Source organism: Equus przewalskii, chromosome 1 (assembly GCF_037783145.1).
Source record: "Equus przewalskii isolate Varuska chromosome 1, EquPr2, whole genome shotgun sequence".
NCBI lineage: Eukaryota > Metazoa > Chordata > Mammalia > Perissodactyla > Equidae > Equus > Equus przewalskii.
The window spans coordinates 34882940-34898968 of NC_091831.1; the positions used below are offsets into that span (position 1 = coordinate 34882940).

At 43.3% G+C, this 16029-nt stretch overlaps 1 protein-coding gene across 9 annotated transcripts in view; it reads right to left on the reverse strand.

Annotated features, from left to right (window-relative positions):
* PLCE1 (phospholipase C epsilon 1) overlaps positions 1-16029 on the reverse strand; it is a 294616-nt gene that overhangs the window by 14478 nt on the left and 264109 nt on the right. For all 9 annotated transcript variants that reach the window (XM_070609753.1, XM_070609747.1, XM_070609739.1 and 6 more), the window contains 6 exons: positions 15769-15886; positions 11174-11305; positions 9622-9912; positions 4528-4691; positions 2790-3051; positions 643-761 (listed from right to left, as the gene is read on the reverse strand). In XM_070609753.1, the coding sequence (XP_070465854.1) occupies positions 643-761; positions 2790-3051; positions 4528-4691; positions 9622-9912; positions 11174-11305; positions 15769-15886 (1086 nt within the window). The remainder of the gene's footprint in view (positions 1-642; positions 762-2789; positions 3052-4527; positions 4692-9621; positions 9913-11173; positions 11306-15768; positions 15887-16029) is intronic.

Consider the following 16029-nt stretch of genomic DNA (forward strand, 5'->3'; position numbering starts at 1 on the left):
TGTTAGGACTACGTTGAAGCATAAGGTTGACACAACAGTGATCAGACGATCAAACATGTAAAGAGGTAACCCAAGAGCACAGACTCTGCCTCTCCCCACGTGCCGGGGTGCAAGGTACGTATCCCCAGCAGCACCTGGCTGCTCACCCCAACACTGCTCACCTGTGACATCTGCCCCTGGACCACTGAAGAAGCAAAGGATTTTCCTGGTCCAACCTGAAGTTTCCAGAAGTATCAAGATGCTTCCCAGAAGGCTTTGCTTAATTAGCCTTTTCCCCGTGTTGTTATTTTGCCTCACTTCCCTGGCAGACACTGTACTGTTCCTGTTAAGAGTATGGGCTTTGGCACTAGATGAACTTGGGTTTACAGCTATGTGACGTCAGATGTACTCAGCTCTTACCTTCCTCATCTGTGAAGTGGAGATGATACTAATAGCTATTTCATGAAGTTATTGAGAGGATTAAGTGAGTCAGTATATATGTAAAGAACTTAGAAAGTGTCAAGTGTCAGCCATTATTATTATGATTATATCCATAGCTACCTAATTAGTGACTCTAACTGACCATGTTCCTGTACCACCAGAAAGCCTACCTCCAGCGTAGCAATCCTCGCCAACATATTGAGTGAAATAGAACTTAATTACCAAAGAGGACGGCACAGTATTGCTGGAGGAATTTTCTTCCATCCTTCTGCTGTTTATGAATAAACTGGAGATCTCCAAGATTTCATTGTGGAGGTTTCGTAGCTGAAGATGTCGATATCCTGGAATAATGCAGAATTGGGAAAAGTTTGTTAGCCATGCACTGCAGAACTCTGCAAAGAAGATACCCCAGGGAGGTCGATAAATGACAGGCAGAAATAAGACCTTAAGGGGGGGCGGGGGTGGCAACAGGCATGCAGCCAACACATACATGCCTTTTCACCAGGAGAATGTTGCCCCTGGGGACAGTATTGGCCACCTAGTGGTAATTAACATCTTCAGGTACTGTTTCTAACTTAGGCTCAAACATAAAATCTTAAATTCAAACAAAATATAGTTAGAAAACCTGATCATTTTTGTATCAAGGCATCTCTACAGTCACTGTTTTACAAAATTCCATCTTAGAATAGCTTTAGTGATAATAAAGTATTCCAACTGCAGAGAGTTGGCAAAATAAGTTCCAGTGTCCGTGTTTGTACAAGTATAAAATGGAATAATATGCACCCAGTAAAAGTGATAATGAAGATATACAGCTATTAACATGAAAAGTTGTTCACTACATACATACATAGTGAAGTGAAAACCAGTAAGTTGCAAAACATTAAGATTAGTAGGAAGCCTATTTGTTAAAAATTTTTACTATGTGCTAATATGTATATACATGGGCAGAGAAATAAAGCTGCAAAAGATCTACACCAAAAGGGATTATTTTGGAGAGATGGAAAAATGGATAATTAAAAAAAATTGGTTTTGCTTCTCTCTACTTCCTCATATTTCTGTAATAACTGTTGTAACCTGAACTGTGGCCTCCTAAGATTCATGTGTTGAAGTCCTAACTCCCAGTACACCAGAATGTGACTGTATCTGGACACAGGGCCTTTAAAGAAGTAATGAAGTTAAAACGGGCCATTAGGGTGGGCCTCACTCCAATACGACTGATATCCTTAGAAGAAGAGACTAGCACACAGAGAGAGACACTGGTTGCCGTGCACACAGACTGAGGGGTGACCGTGTGAGAACGCAGTGAGTCGGTGGCCATCTGCAAGCCAAGGGGAGAGGCCTCAGGAGAAACCAAACCTGCTGACACCCTGATCCTGGACTTCCACCCTCCAGAACTGTGAGAAAATAAATTTCTGTTGTCTAAGCCACCTGGTCTGTGCTATTTTGTTATAGCAGCCCGAGCATACTTAGACAGTGACCATGTGCTACTTGCACAGTGGAGAAGAGAAACAGGAAAAGAAGAAAACATAGGGGACTAGAAGGTGCTTGTGGTGCTCAGAGGATGGCAGTCTAGGTGTGGTTGTGGGAGGAAGTACGCACTAGGACTCTAGTACTCAAAGCAGATGGGCAGGGTCAGCATCCCTGGGAGCTTGTTAGAGAGCAGAACCTGAAGCCCTACTCCAGACCTACTGCATCAGCATCTGCATCTTACTACCAAGAGCCCAGGTGACTCCACTGCACATCAACATTTGAGGAGCAATGCACAGACATTCTGGACAGGTGTGACAGGCTGAAGTTCCTGGAGGGCCACAGCAAAGCCAATCCGAGGTACTGACAATGTCCCTTATGAAGGACGGATCTGCCAGGCCAACAGCTCGGGCCTCTGCTCAGGGTTCTCTGCACCCAACACCCATCCTCAGCTTTCGACACTGGACTTCTGCCGGGTCCCGACTCCAACCTCGGCCCACTTATGCCACTACCACCCCCAACCCTCCCTCCTCTCCGTTTCCTCTCCTTCCTTCAGTTGCTGCTTTAAAAATGCTAGGGGTGTGGCGGGTGCTGCTTGGGAAGGGACGTGTGGGAATGAGAGCACAAGAACCCCTGCCTCGGACATCAGCAGTGGTGGGAGAGGCCATCTCTCCTAAGGGATGTCCTCTATACCTCAGATTTTAGAATAACGTAAAAGAAAAACCTCTTTCAAGACGTGCTTAAGCAGTATTCAAATTTGTATTATTTCTCCCTACCTCATTTAAATTTTTCGATATGAAAATTTCAAACATACCCAAAAGTAGAGAGAAGAGTATAATGAATTCTGGGGCATCCATCACTTAGCTACAAGAATTATTAAGATTTTGACAACTTTATTCTACCTCGTTTTAAAGCCTTGAGTGGAATGACCCTCTGAGCAGTTACCGCCGAGCTATTGTTTTCCACAACTGCAAAACGGAGAAATACGAGATCTTCAAAGTGAACCCGGAAGAGAAACTGTTCGTTCCACATGGGGTTCAGGGTATTTCGATGGATGGGCTTCGTGCGGAAGTGGCAGCTGTCCAGGGGCATGCCCAGGACGTCAACTTCAATACACGGGCTTCCCGTGCTGTTACTCGGGCACACGTTTTGACCAGAGACAATCTGAGGGGCGAAGAAAAGATCAAAGTCACTGAAGATGCAAAAGTAACAAAGGCAGCTCTGCACTGCACCTCCACGAAGAAACACAACGCTGGGTTGGATGAGGTGAATGATTAACAAAGCTGCTTTAGCTTTATTAAGAAGTAAACGATTGTGATCAGGGAATCGCGTGACTGGAATCAGGTGAGTCTTTTATCAACAGCATTCGCCTAACTATAACCTTTCAACTGTCAAAATGTTCAAGTATCTTCAAACAAGCAGTTAAGAGGAAATTAAGTTTCTCAAGAAGGCTCGAGAAAAGAAGACCTTAGAGATGTCATCACAGATTTGTTACGTTCTGTTCAAAATGTTTTAGGTGTATATTTTTTTTGTTTTGTTTTCGTGAGGAAGATTGTCCCTGAGCCAAGCTGTGCCACTCTTCCTCTATTTTACGTGGGACGCTGCCACAGAGCGACTTGATGAGCAGTGCTAGGTCCGTGCCCAGGATCCGAACCTGAGAACCCTGGGCCGCCGAAGTGGAGGGTGCGAATTTTAACAACTACACCACCGGGCCAGCCCCAAAATGTTTTAGGTGTGTATTTTACAACTTCAAAGTCTTTTTCTTGAATTGTGTAGTTTTGGAGCAAGTCACAGGGAATATTGTTAAAAATTAATTCATAGCCTCTGTAAACATGAAGCTATACTCGAGTCTAGCTAAAAGGGTCAGAGAGAAAAGGCACTACTGCCTTAGTCTTAGGGAAAGAGAAAAAGCAGTTTGGGTGGTAGGGAAATCTGTGAGTGAGGTTCTTCCAGGGGTTTGAGGTGTCATGGGCAGAGGCAGCTCGACATTCTTCCTTTGGAGGTAAACGAGCAAGATCTAAAGATGGACAGAAGAGATAACTTTGTCCCTCGCGTCTTTCCTATCACCCATCGGGCGTTTTTTGTGTGTCAGCTTAAGGGGGAGTGAAAGAACAGGGAAATAAAGTTGGATGATGAGCTACTGGGGCTCAGTTGTTAAGGGCAGCCTGTGGAGTTTTGACAATCAGTTAATTAGGCAATAAAAGGAGTAAGGCAAGGCCCAGGAATGATGAAAGTTAACTGTAAGGAGGAAAGATATTTAATTGATTTCTATTTTGATGCCTGTTTGCCTGATCTTATGAAAGCTGGTCAGAGGTTAAGTTGACCTGCTCCAAGAAGGAGCTCCCCTTCTATGGGATACACTCATAGTCATGATTCTGAGAGGCCTGGAAGACAGAATTACCAGCATCAGTATGTAGGTGATGCAGGGAGCTCCTAACCCCAGCTGTGGGCTCTGGCAAACACGGTGCCAGGTGACAGCGTACCTAAACCGTAGCCACTTCTGAGAGGTAGAGAAATTCTTTTGGGAACTAAATCTGCATGAACAAAACTGTGACATGAGAACTTTGTAATACCTTGAATTCAAAACCAGTTCATATTCAGGAAGGCTTACTGTACTCTGACACTGGGGGCCACACTCACAGATAAAGAATAGACAGCAGGCTCCATGTTGTCCAGGTCTCTTTCCAAGGGAGAAAACTTCTGATACATGGGACAGTTCTTGTCCCACAGAACTGGGGGTTTCAAAACATAACCACAGCCACCGTTGGCCTCAAACATGGCAGCATTTAAATGCAAAGGGAGATCTGCAAAATAAACAAAGTCAATATTGCTTGTTACTTTGTCACTGAAATGTCATCTTATAAGTTTACTGTAAAGTTCAAAAGAAGTTTGGATTGATTTTCCCTAGGCTTCAGCATGAAGAAGAGATAACAATTCATTTATTCCATAGATTGATTGAGTGCCTACTATGTGCCAGGTTATATTAGGCACCAGAGATACAGCAGGTAACAAGGCACAAAATCCCTGTCTCTACGGGGCTCATAGTCTACAGGATACACCCAGTTCCTACTCCAGCCCAGGTTCTGCCACTTAAGGACTCCTCTTACAAATAAAAATTTACAACATCCATCTAAAAAAATCTTTGAAAGACCTCATTTTGTACTGAATTTTAGAAAAGAATAATGGCATTTTCTTAGCCCCATAAGCCAAACCATTCAGACAATGGTATAACCAATTCTTGCTTTTTCGAATGTAAATCTTAATAATCTAAGAAAGACAAGGAGAATAGCCAGAAGAACATATCTTTTCCTTGAAATCTCAATTTCAACCTATAAATTGAAATACTTCTACCTCTTTTTTTATTGTAGTTAAATACGAAAAAAAATCGTTATCCCATGTGATTCACATCATGTGCACAATCCCCTCATCCTAACTTCTGGAACCCTCACAACGGCTTCCAGTCTTTTGAGGCCAAATTTTATCTGGCACAGAGTTTTGATGAATGATTGGATTCCTGCACTGTTTTTAGGCTGTTCCACACTCAAATGCTCCTCTGATGGCGCAAGTCTGTATAAAAGTTGTCCAGATGAGCAAAAAGTTTATGAGATACACCTGACAAATGTTCCCTCCGATCGATTCCTTCCATGTGCAGAGTGAACTTCGCTACATGGACTAGCATCAAGGAAAAGTGTGGTAAGCACCACGGAGCCATGAGAAGCTGGCCTCTGCTTGTCTCCTGTGTAAAATTATTCCGTGTATGTGGGGTTGGCAGGGACCATGTGCAGGAATTCCTGGGGTAAGATGTCTTAGACATATCAAAGCTCCTTGGGCCTCAGTCTGCTTATCTATAAAATTAGTGTGCTGGACCCCATCTCTCAGGTCCCTTGCAGCTCCTACATGACTGATTCAAAGAGGTCAGCTGTCTTGCCTGCAATGGGAGAAAATTCTCTTCCCAGGCCACTCTGTGACAGAGGAGCACAGACATGGGCTAGGATGGCTAAGAGAGTGAAGCAGGCTAGCTCAGACAGTGTGGGTAAGGGTGAAACGGATATGTATTACTGACAAAATTATAGCAGCTCACGCTTACTGCCCTTTTACTATGTACCAGGCCCCAGTCTAAGCACTTTACGTGCATCGGTGTCTCCCAATAACCCATGAGGTAAATTCTGTTAGGATCCTCATTTTTATAGATGAGGAAATTAAGGCACGTGAAGTGACAAAACCCAAGGCACATAGCTAGTAAGTGGTGGATGCTAGCATTCAAACCCAGACAGCCTGACCCATAGTTCCCAATCTTAACTACTGAGCCACATAATGTAGATCGCACAGGGATGTCATAAAGATCAATGAGATAATGTGGGAAAGTCCCTACCTCAGCATTTGGCACATAGAAGGTGCTCAATAAGCAGAAGCTATTAAATTATGATTATGATAATGCTCATTTGGGTTTGAAGTCTGATTTCATTAGCATTGTGTCTATCCTTGTAGCTTTGTAAAACTTTAAAGCACTTTTTCTTAATTAAAATCTCATTTCATGATGCCATATGTAAAACAGATCCATATGGAGCTGCTCAGTTTGGAATAAAGGTGGGACCTCAAATTTAGCCCTCCTACTGTCCCCCAGGGGTGCTCCCAGAACTTCATCTAGGGCTATAGTTTTGAAACCCCTGTTCTAACCAAGTGCAAGAGTGTGCATGGGGGCCGGCTCCATGGTGTAATGGTTAAGTTCAGCACGCTCTGCTTCGGCGGCCCAGGTTCACGGGTTTGGATCCCAGGTGTGGGACCTACACCACTGGTCAAACCATACTGTGGCGGCATCACACATACATACTAGAGGAAGACTGGCACAGCTGTTAGCTTAGGGCTAAGCTTCCTCAAGCAAAAATATAAAAATAAAAAAAAGTGTGCATGAATCTGTGTACCCCACCGCCCCTCTAGTCAATGCATGTGATGCAGATCAAGCATGTCGTTAGCTTTATGATCTTCTATTCATTTCAAAACGCTGCATTCAGTAGACACCATTCTCACAATAATTATCCCTATATTTGGGGGCTGAGAAAGTCATCACAAAGAGTGTGACAATTATTCAAGAAAGCATGATAAATATTAATAGGAGCTTTTCTTTTGACTGGGGCTGTGTGTCTACTTACTTGTTGGCCTGGGACATGAGGCAGGAATCATTCTACCCCAGGAGGAAAGAACTTTGAGGGACTGTCGCCGGCAGTAACCAGAGTCTGCATGCCACGCTCAAGTGAGATTCCAAACTCAAGAGCTGGTTTTATTGAGTGTAGACCTGGGCTACTCCTGGTTCCAGATCACTGCAGACCTTCTGGGAGTGATGGAACCATTGGAAATCCTGGGATGAGATGACCCTAAATCCAGGAACACCCCTTTGGGGCATCAGGGTCCCCTGAAATTCAGGAAGTGGTAAGGCAGATGACCCATGGAACATATTTGGAGGCTACAGGGACATTGGAAAGGGGTTCTCTGTTATTTGGTTGGGATGTTTTATGGAAAATCAATCTCTCCCTAACCTGGGAATTCTTTTCAAAAATTTAAAATTGACTCCAACCTTGACCCTTATCTGTCTATTTGGACTTGCAATTCACAGAGAAGTACCTAGAAGAGATCTAGATAAAAAATCAAGAACCACAGGTTCCACTTGCAGTGGGGACAATCTGTTTCAGCTCAGTGCAGCATGCATTTATTGAGCATCTACTGTGTGCAAGGTACTGACCAGGTTCTACGCTCAGTTTGTGGGAATGAAGACCATTTTTACAGACGAACACACTGAAACTGCATGTCGCTTGTGCTTTGTCCAGGGGAGATGTTTAATCACTGCTTGCTGCATTGAATCAAGAGAGGTTATATGGCAGCCCTCCCTCCTGGGTTGAAAGGTTGTAGAGAAACTTGAGGATGAAGCACACAACACAGCCATCTGCCTCCCTTGAGTGGGGCACTTGAACAGGCATGCCCGGCTTGATTGGGAGAGAGGCAAAGGCTTTAGGGGCGAATGGAGGTCAAGCTGCAGCCTCAGTGTGCACTTCTGGATGGTGGGGTGGCCCAAGGAGGGGCAATTCCCTTGTCCCCTTCAGCTGTGCCTCCCATTGCCATCAGTGGAGCCAGTGTGTCTGCACCAGCCTCGGCACTTCAGGAGAAAGGGCACATCCAAAACCAAATGCATTTCCATTTCCTTGAGAAAACCATTTTGCTAGTTATTTCACTTTACTTAAAATATTTTGGTATCATAATAACCAAGGGCGCCAGCGGACACAGGGCTACAGACAGGGCCAGAGATGTGAACCCACAAGTCACTTGGGACATATTGAAAAGGAATTTTTACAACTTTGAAAATATTTCATTATTATTTCCACTTGTGAGTCCAAATCATACTGTTTTCATAACTTATCAAAAACACTTAATGACAGTTAACGTTTGTGGAACGCTTTCTATGTGCCAGGCACTAGGTTAAGTATGCTACTTCACCTGCATTATCTTATTTAATTTCAATTGAAAGAAGCAAATATAACAAGGGCAAAAAAATATGACTGCTATCTCTAACCACACGTCTGCAGAGTCAGCCACAAATGGGTGCTGCTGGCGCCAGTACCAGGTGGCCAGCTGGTCCCAGAGCTAAAGCTGTGGTTTGACCTTGGCTGGAGGCGGGGCTCTGCTGTGGTCGGTGGGTCAGCACAGTTAGTTAGGATCTGGTTGAGTTCACGTGAGTGGAATGGGAGGCTGCTTGATTGTTCAAAGGAAAGACTGTTGTTTTTGAATGAGATTCTAGGAAACGTTCCTCATCATCTTCTGCAGCTCCCCTCCTCTCATAACCAAGTGGAAACAGAAAGCTTTATCCTCTAAACTCCCAGAGTCCTTGAATTCATTATTAAAATTTATTATTTTTAATATTATTATTAAATTTATTATTAGTATTATAATTTATTATTATTCTGTGGCCTTGAGCAAATTAATTGCTCTGTGGCTTGGTTTGCTCATCTGAGAAAAGGGGATCATAAAGGCACCACCTCAGGGTTGTTGCCAAGATTAAGTGAGATACCATGGGTCAAGAATTCTGCATGGGGCCTGGCACACAGAGCATGCAATAAATGGGACCTCTTCTCCTGGACTTTTAGGCCTCCTCAGTTACCCCTGTTATGAGCGTCTCATCGACCACAGAGAAACACCACTACTTTCCCTGTTCGGGGAATTCACGTCCTCGTTTTCTTTGTGTTGGCTACTCACAGAGAACTGAGTGCTGACCGTTACTCTCCATTTTAGTCTCAAAGGGATGAGAAGAAGCTAAAAAGGTTTTAACTTGCAAAATGTTTGGAGCGACACTACTTTTTGACTGCGAGAACAGTAGCTTAGCAAGACTAAGTGGTATTAGGCAATCTCTGCCCCAAAAGGTCTTTAAAAACAAACTGGACACAGCCCTATCCAGAGATGTCTTATGTTTAAAAAGTGCATTAAAAAGGGAGCGGGAACAAGAGCCTCTTAGGGAATCCGTCAAGGTTTTTTCTATCGCCTCAACTCTGAAACATCAAGGGCACAATTCAGTATCAAATTCACTTCTGCTTTCTGTCATCTGTATTTTTACCCTCACATATGGTGTACCCCAGTCTGGAATCCTGACCCTTTTAAAAAAACGTGGTTTGTTGAACTACGTTTACTGAAACATAAGACACAAAGGAGAGAGGGGAGGAGGGACCCGCGTGGGTGGAGCAGGCCCATTACCATCTGTCTGGTAGTTGAGGGCCACAAGCTGTATCCCATGGAGCCAGAACATGAGAGGATTGGGGTTGGACGAGTCGATGCGGGTGGCGGCCGGGTAAGTCCTCAGCAGCTGACAGGCGGTGTGCTGGATCAGTTTCTGGGAATACCTGCGACACAGACGCTTGGCGGCATTTTCATTCAGCGACGAGATATGGTAACATTTGGGAGTTCTAATGATAGCGCTGAGGGACGTGGTTGGGTTGAGGGGGGAAGATGATTCCTCCCAGGCCTGTCGCATTCCTTCATAGGAACCTAAACCCCCCAAAAGATTAGCCTCAGATTAGTGCAGAAAACGTTAAATATTTTAGAAAGATAAACCTGAACGACATCCCAGTAAACAATCATAAACAGAACACATCAGAAAACATCTGGAGTGTTACTTGTGAGCGAGTCCGCTGCCTTGAAACAAAATGATAGCTAGAGAATTTTCAAATGAGAATAGCAACACTAACTTAAATGACTGAAGTCCTTCGCCTCAGTACCTCATCTGTCCTGTGGATATATTTGCACAAATACACAACAATGTACGTACAAGGGTCTTCACTCTAGCATTGTTTTTTACAGCAAAAAAAAAAAAGAAAAGCAGGGCTGACCCTGTGGTATAGCAGTTAAGTTCGCACATTCTGCTTTGGCAGCCCGGGGTTCACCGGTTCGGATCCCGGGTGCAGTCTCAGGCACTGCTTTATATGTGGCAGGCATCCCGCATATAATGTAGAGGAAGATGGGCACGGATGTTAGCTCAGGGCCGGTCTTCCTCAGCAAAACGAGGAGGATTGGCGGTGGATGTTAGCTCAGGGCTAATCGTCCTCAAAAAAAAAAAAAAAGAAGAAAAAGAGAAAAGCAACAAAAAACCCAGGAAGCAACCCAAACTTTCTACCAGTGAGGAAGTAGTTAAATAAATGACGATATACCACACAATGGAGTACACAGAGGCATTAAGGAGAACGAGGTCGATATATGTGCAGAAAGCTATGTGAAAAGTTATAGCAAGTATAAAAGTTATCCAAGTATGTTGAGTTATATCCCATTTGGATTATCTTAAAAAGGATCTCATTTTTCTTGAACAAAACACAATAAACTTAGCAGTGGTTACCTCCGGGGAGTAGAACCGGGACATTGAGAATGGAAAGGAATTTTAATAATACTCTGTATTGTTTGAGTTTTTAACTATGAGTATTTATTACTTTTATAATAAAAAGTAATTAGAAATAAAATGGATATATCTTCTGGAGTTATAATGGTGAACAGGGCAGTTCCAAGAACCACTAGAATTTTCCAAGGTGGCTCCAATTTTTACCTTAGAGGCAAACACTGTTAGAACGTCTTCAGTGAAATGCCATTTTTTAGGATGTGAAAAGTGTAAACTGATAATATTTATATCATACAGATAATATGAACATTCACGAGAACAAAAAACGAATTAAAAAGTTCAAAGGAAGTGCTTAGACAGTAAAATATGGGAATCATCCAGCATGCAGAATCAAGCAAAGATACTGTCAGAAGGTGACTTTACTTTTTCCAGATGTTTTGTTAAACGATGCTGTCTCTCCAGGGCTCATTCTGCCCGGATTGTTGCCAAAAATGGACTTCCTGCTTTTCCTTTCTTTTCCTCTGCTAGAGCCAGATGCATTTAGAGTTGACAGGCCTGTTCCCATAAAATGAAAATAAATAAGCCAAAAACTACAGGCAAGGGAACTCAACATTTTCCATCCCTGTTAATGTTTATTTTGAAGTCCTACTACTCCGTCGTAACCTCATACAGAAGACCTACTAGCATTTTTAGCACCGATAATAATAGCATTGTAGGCAATTATAGCAAAGTTTTTAATCTCTGTAGGCAAATATGACAAGAACTGCATAATTAGGATGGAATGACCACAGAATCACCCACTTAATTGTGCACCAGAAAGATTTAGAAAAATTACATGAAGAGAAAGTGCTGCTGTCTATATGTAATTATCAGCCTCATTACTCAATTTGGAGAGATGAAAGAAAGGTTAAGCGCCTGAGCTTTAGGGTCATATTGTCTGGGTTCCATTCCTGCCAGCAGGAGCTTTGACTCAACATCTACCCTGTCTGTCCTCAGTTTCCTTACCTACAAAATGGGTCTAGTGATGGGAACTCACTCACAGGGTTGGTCTGAGGATAAAATGGGAAATATATTATGATGCTAATGATGTTTGACGGCTTCTCTTTCTCACTCCTAGTCCAGCCACTCCCTGGATCCTTCCTGTCTGGCACAGTGCCTGGTGCACAGCAGGAACTTCATAGATATTTGCCGAATGAGGAAATGAATGCATACCACGCAGGCCTGGCTCCGGTGCAGGGGGAGCGATTTAAAGGCACCAGGGAAGCCAGAGTTGTCTCCAGCCACTCCCACTGTCTACAATTGTACCATTAGAGTATTTTCTTCATCTGAAGCAGCATTCAGGGGGTCCTCTTTGAGATGAAAATACACCTTCCGAGAACATCATCAGGGAAGACAGGATAACAGAGTGTTTAATAAGAATGGAAAATTTGGGGTTTAAACCCTGCTCCTAGAGGTGCGCCCTCACACAAGTTACTTAGCCTCTATGAACCACTCCTTCCTCATCTGCAAAAGGGTTATGGTTCGGATTAAATGAGAGAATGCATATATATACATACTTCAGAGAGTATCTTGTTCAGAGAAAGTGCTGAGTTCATAGCAGCTGTGGGGCTTCTAAATTTTTTTTCTCTGAAGCATCTGAAACCATGAAGACATACAAACTTGGACTGGTCAGTTCTCATGCTTTATCTTAAGATTTTGTGTGAATTCTGCCCACTACACAATGAGGTAACAATGGATTTTCTCCCAGGTAAAACGAATGAGGGGCCAGAGTGTGGGGCTGCGATCCTTCTGGGGTTTCTGCACACATCATGGCACATGTCCACATCCCCCAGGGGTATGTGGGCCCTCCTGTGAAGAGCCTGGTTGCTTTCTTAGGGTGAGGCAAGGACGCAACAAAACAAGGGCTGGGTGATCAGGAAAGCGGAAGGAATCGGCAGAGGCCCAGAGAAGTAACCGAAGGAGCAACCAAGAACCTTCATCCGCCCCACAGGCCTGTTTACCAAGGACGATGACAACCATCACCATTTCCGGAGAGCCAACTGGTTCCAGATAGTGTGCTAATTACAGTCTCTACTTTACGGCTAATTTTTACAACAACTTTGCAAGTTGGGACTGTTATGTCTGTTTTACAGATAAGGAATGTGAAGAGCAGAGAAGTTATATAACTGCCCTAGTCAAGGTCACTGAGGAGTCAAGGCCACTGCCGCAGGTTCGTGATCTTGGGGAATTTACTTTACTTCTGGGGGAGGTCCTGCCACGTGATCTTCGCGGTGCCTCACCGCTGTGAAGACTTTTTTGCATGTGGCTCCTTGGAAGGGAACTGGGTTGGTGAAAGGTCAGCTAACGGTGATGACGCAGCAGACGTAAAATCAATAGCGTAGCAAAATGCACATTTTATAGTATTTTCTTCATGAGTGTCAAAACAAAGCATAATAATAAATATTTAGAAGGTATTATAACAATGATTCTGGCAACAGAATTTAGTTATTCTGAGAAAGGAAATAAATTTGGGGAAAGAAAAATGTAAGAAATTTCAATTACTAAAAAAAAAAATTAAAATATACCTATAAAGAATGTGTGCTATATAAACACTTCTGAAAAACAGCATGCTTGGAATTTTAAAAACAAGCCAGACAAGCCCCTGCTTAGCCTGCGCCTCAGATCAGAAGCTGGGCCAAATGACCTTTTGACGCTTCCACCATTCTCTATCGGTACAGAAACTTTATCTTTCATGGTGACTTCAACTATCTTTGGGAATTCGTGCTCTTTATTTACTCGGTGCTTGAGAAGAAAAGACAAAGCCAGCAAAATGGTTTGGGTACAGCTTCGGCTGAATTGATAAAGAACGAGAGAGGCAGCGTGTGAGTCTTGACGAGCGGTCCTCACGTTTGTTCCCATGATGGAGGACATGCAGGCCATGAGACTGACAGGAAGAGGATTCTACTCCATCCTAAGGACAGTTTCACTGGCTGCAAATAGGGTCATATTGTACTCGTGTGACAGAAAGTCACAATCTGTGAAACTAAACCTAAACGGCTAGGTTTTTGCGCTGCTTTGAAATCGCTGCTTGCTGCTTACTCATTCGCGTCCTCCGCAACAGAATCTGCTAGCAGATAAACAGCAGCAGCTGCCAAAAGTTTCAAAAGAATTCACAGGAGAAAATTTCAAATTGAGACAGTTCTATCTATGATGTTTTCACTTGGTGTGTGGAAAGATGACTATTACCTAGTTTTTAATAGCCCGACACCTCTGTCCTGTTTGCAGGGCAGAGTGTGAGAAATGGTGCTTAAGATAAGCCTCTGGAAGCCAGGAGCTGTTCAGACCATCTTGAAAAAAATGAGGGTTGGTATTTTAACTCCCCTCTTGAGGCCAAATTTATATACCCTGTTTACTAACATTTAGACAGATCTCCCAATTCCAGCTGTTTTCCTGTCCTCAGAAATCTTATGCAGGGGAATCCTTGTTCTTAGTATGAGATGAATTTTTCTGACTTCCATAGATTTATGGCTTTCCTGTCTGCCCTCCACCTCTCACTGTCCCATCTGTGGGACACGCAATCGGGTTAGCTCATTGAAGCACCCCTAACAAGAGAGGCAGGGTAGTGCAATGGTTAAGGGCAGGCAGGACTTTGGAGATAGAGAGGCTCTGGAATCATAGTTCTACCACTTAGTAACTGAAATGCACATTTTGGGGAGGAAGTGGTTTATCAGCATAAGTTCACTGTACTTTGTTATTAGTGCCATGGAGTGAATTCCAAGTCCTAGCGACCCTGCGGACAGCAGAGCAGAACCCTGCCTGGTCTTTTGCGTCATCCCTCATCTTCCAGTGCTCTGTCAGACAGTGCTCTGCTGCTATTCGTAGCCTTTTTATGGCCAATTTTATTGGAAATGAGTGGCCAGGTCCTTCTTCCTAGTCTGTTTTAGTCTGGAAGGTCCACTGAAACCTGTCCACCCTGGGTGACCCTGCTGGTATTTGAAATATCAGTGGCATAGCTTTCAGCATCACAGCAACACACAGCCGCCACAGTATGACAGCTCCCAGATGGGTGGTGCGGTTCCCTGACTGGGAAACAAACCTGGACCATGGTGGCGAGAGCTCTGAATCTTAACCACTAGGCCACCTTGTACTTCTAGAAATTGGGGAAATCTTCTCTCCCACTGAAACCCCATTCTTGGTCCTTGTGGTTTGAGTGGAGCTTCGCTACCCAGCTCAGGGATGGGACATGTGACATAGGCCCCAGACTGTCAGAGCACTGCATGCCCCTGGCCACAGGGCTGGTTCAGAGATGGGCAAAGGACCCACAAAAAACAATGAAACTGCTGCTGAAAGTTCTGGAAGAGACTCTTACACTGAAGCTGAATCTGGAAACACATAGTGCCAGCCTGCTGTGGCCACCTTGCAACCACAAAGGGAATAAAGCTAACACAGTGGAGGCAAAGTAAGAAGTGGGGAGAGAGGAAAGCCCTGGATCAAGCTGTACCTGAAACCTGTGTATCTCTTCATGTTTCAACACATGAGCCAATAAATTTTCTCTTTAAGTCCATTTCTGCCACTTTCAAACAAAAGAGTCTTAACTGATATACTCTGAAACCTTGGGGCAATTACTTCATCTCTCTCAGACTTTGTTTTATTTAAAAATGGGGATAAATCCACATACCTCATAGAATTATTATAAAGTCAATAAGATAATGTATGTAAAATACTTAGCACAAATCCTGGTATTTAACTGCTTAATAAATTTCAGCTATTAGATATTTGAATATTATTATCATTATTATTAACTGTTATGAAAATACATGATATGACCTGGAAAAATGAACATTTTATAGTATTTTCCTCATAGGCATCAATGCAAATAATAATAATAAATAAATAAATATTTAGAAGGTATTGTAACAATGATTTCAGCAACAGAATTTAGGTATTTTAAGAGCATTCACAATGCCCGATTAAATAAATAGCATATTTTTTATCTTTTGCTATCTTTAAATGTCATAGATGATATTGCCTACTCTTACCTGGAAATTTTACTGCTTGGCAATAGATGACCAGGTCAGAAAGCTCTGGTGCAATCTGTCTGCTTTCCTTTTTATTCTGAGGAAGATAAAATTCTTCTCCCAGTTCCATGTCATAAACCTATTAAGGGAAAAACGATACCAGTTTACACGGAAGGTGTATGCCACCCACCTCTGAATCCCCAAAGCTCTTTATCTGTTCCCCTCTCATGTCATCTGGGTGTTTCACCTTGCTCTATATTTGTCCTTACACATGTCGGAACA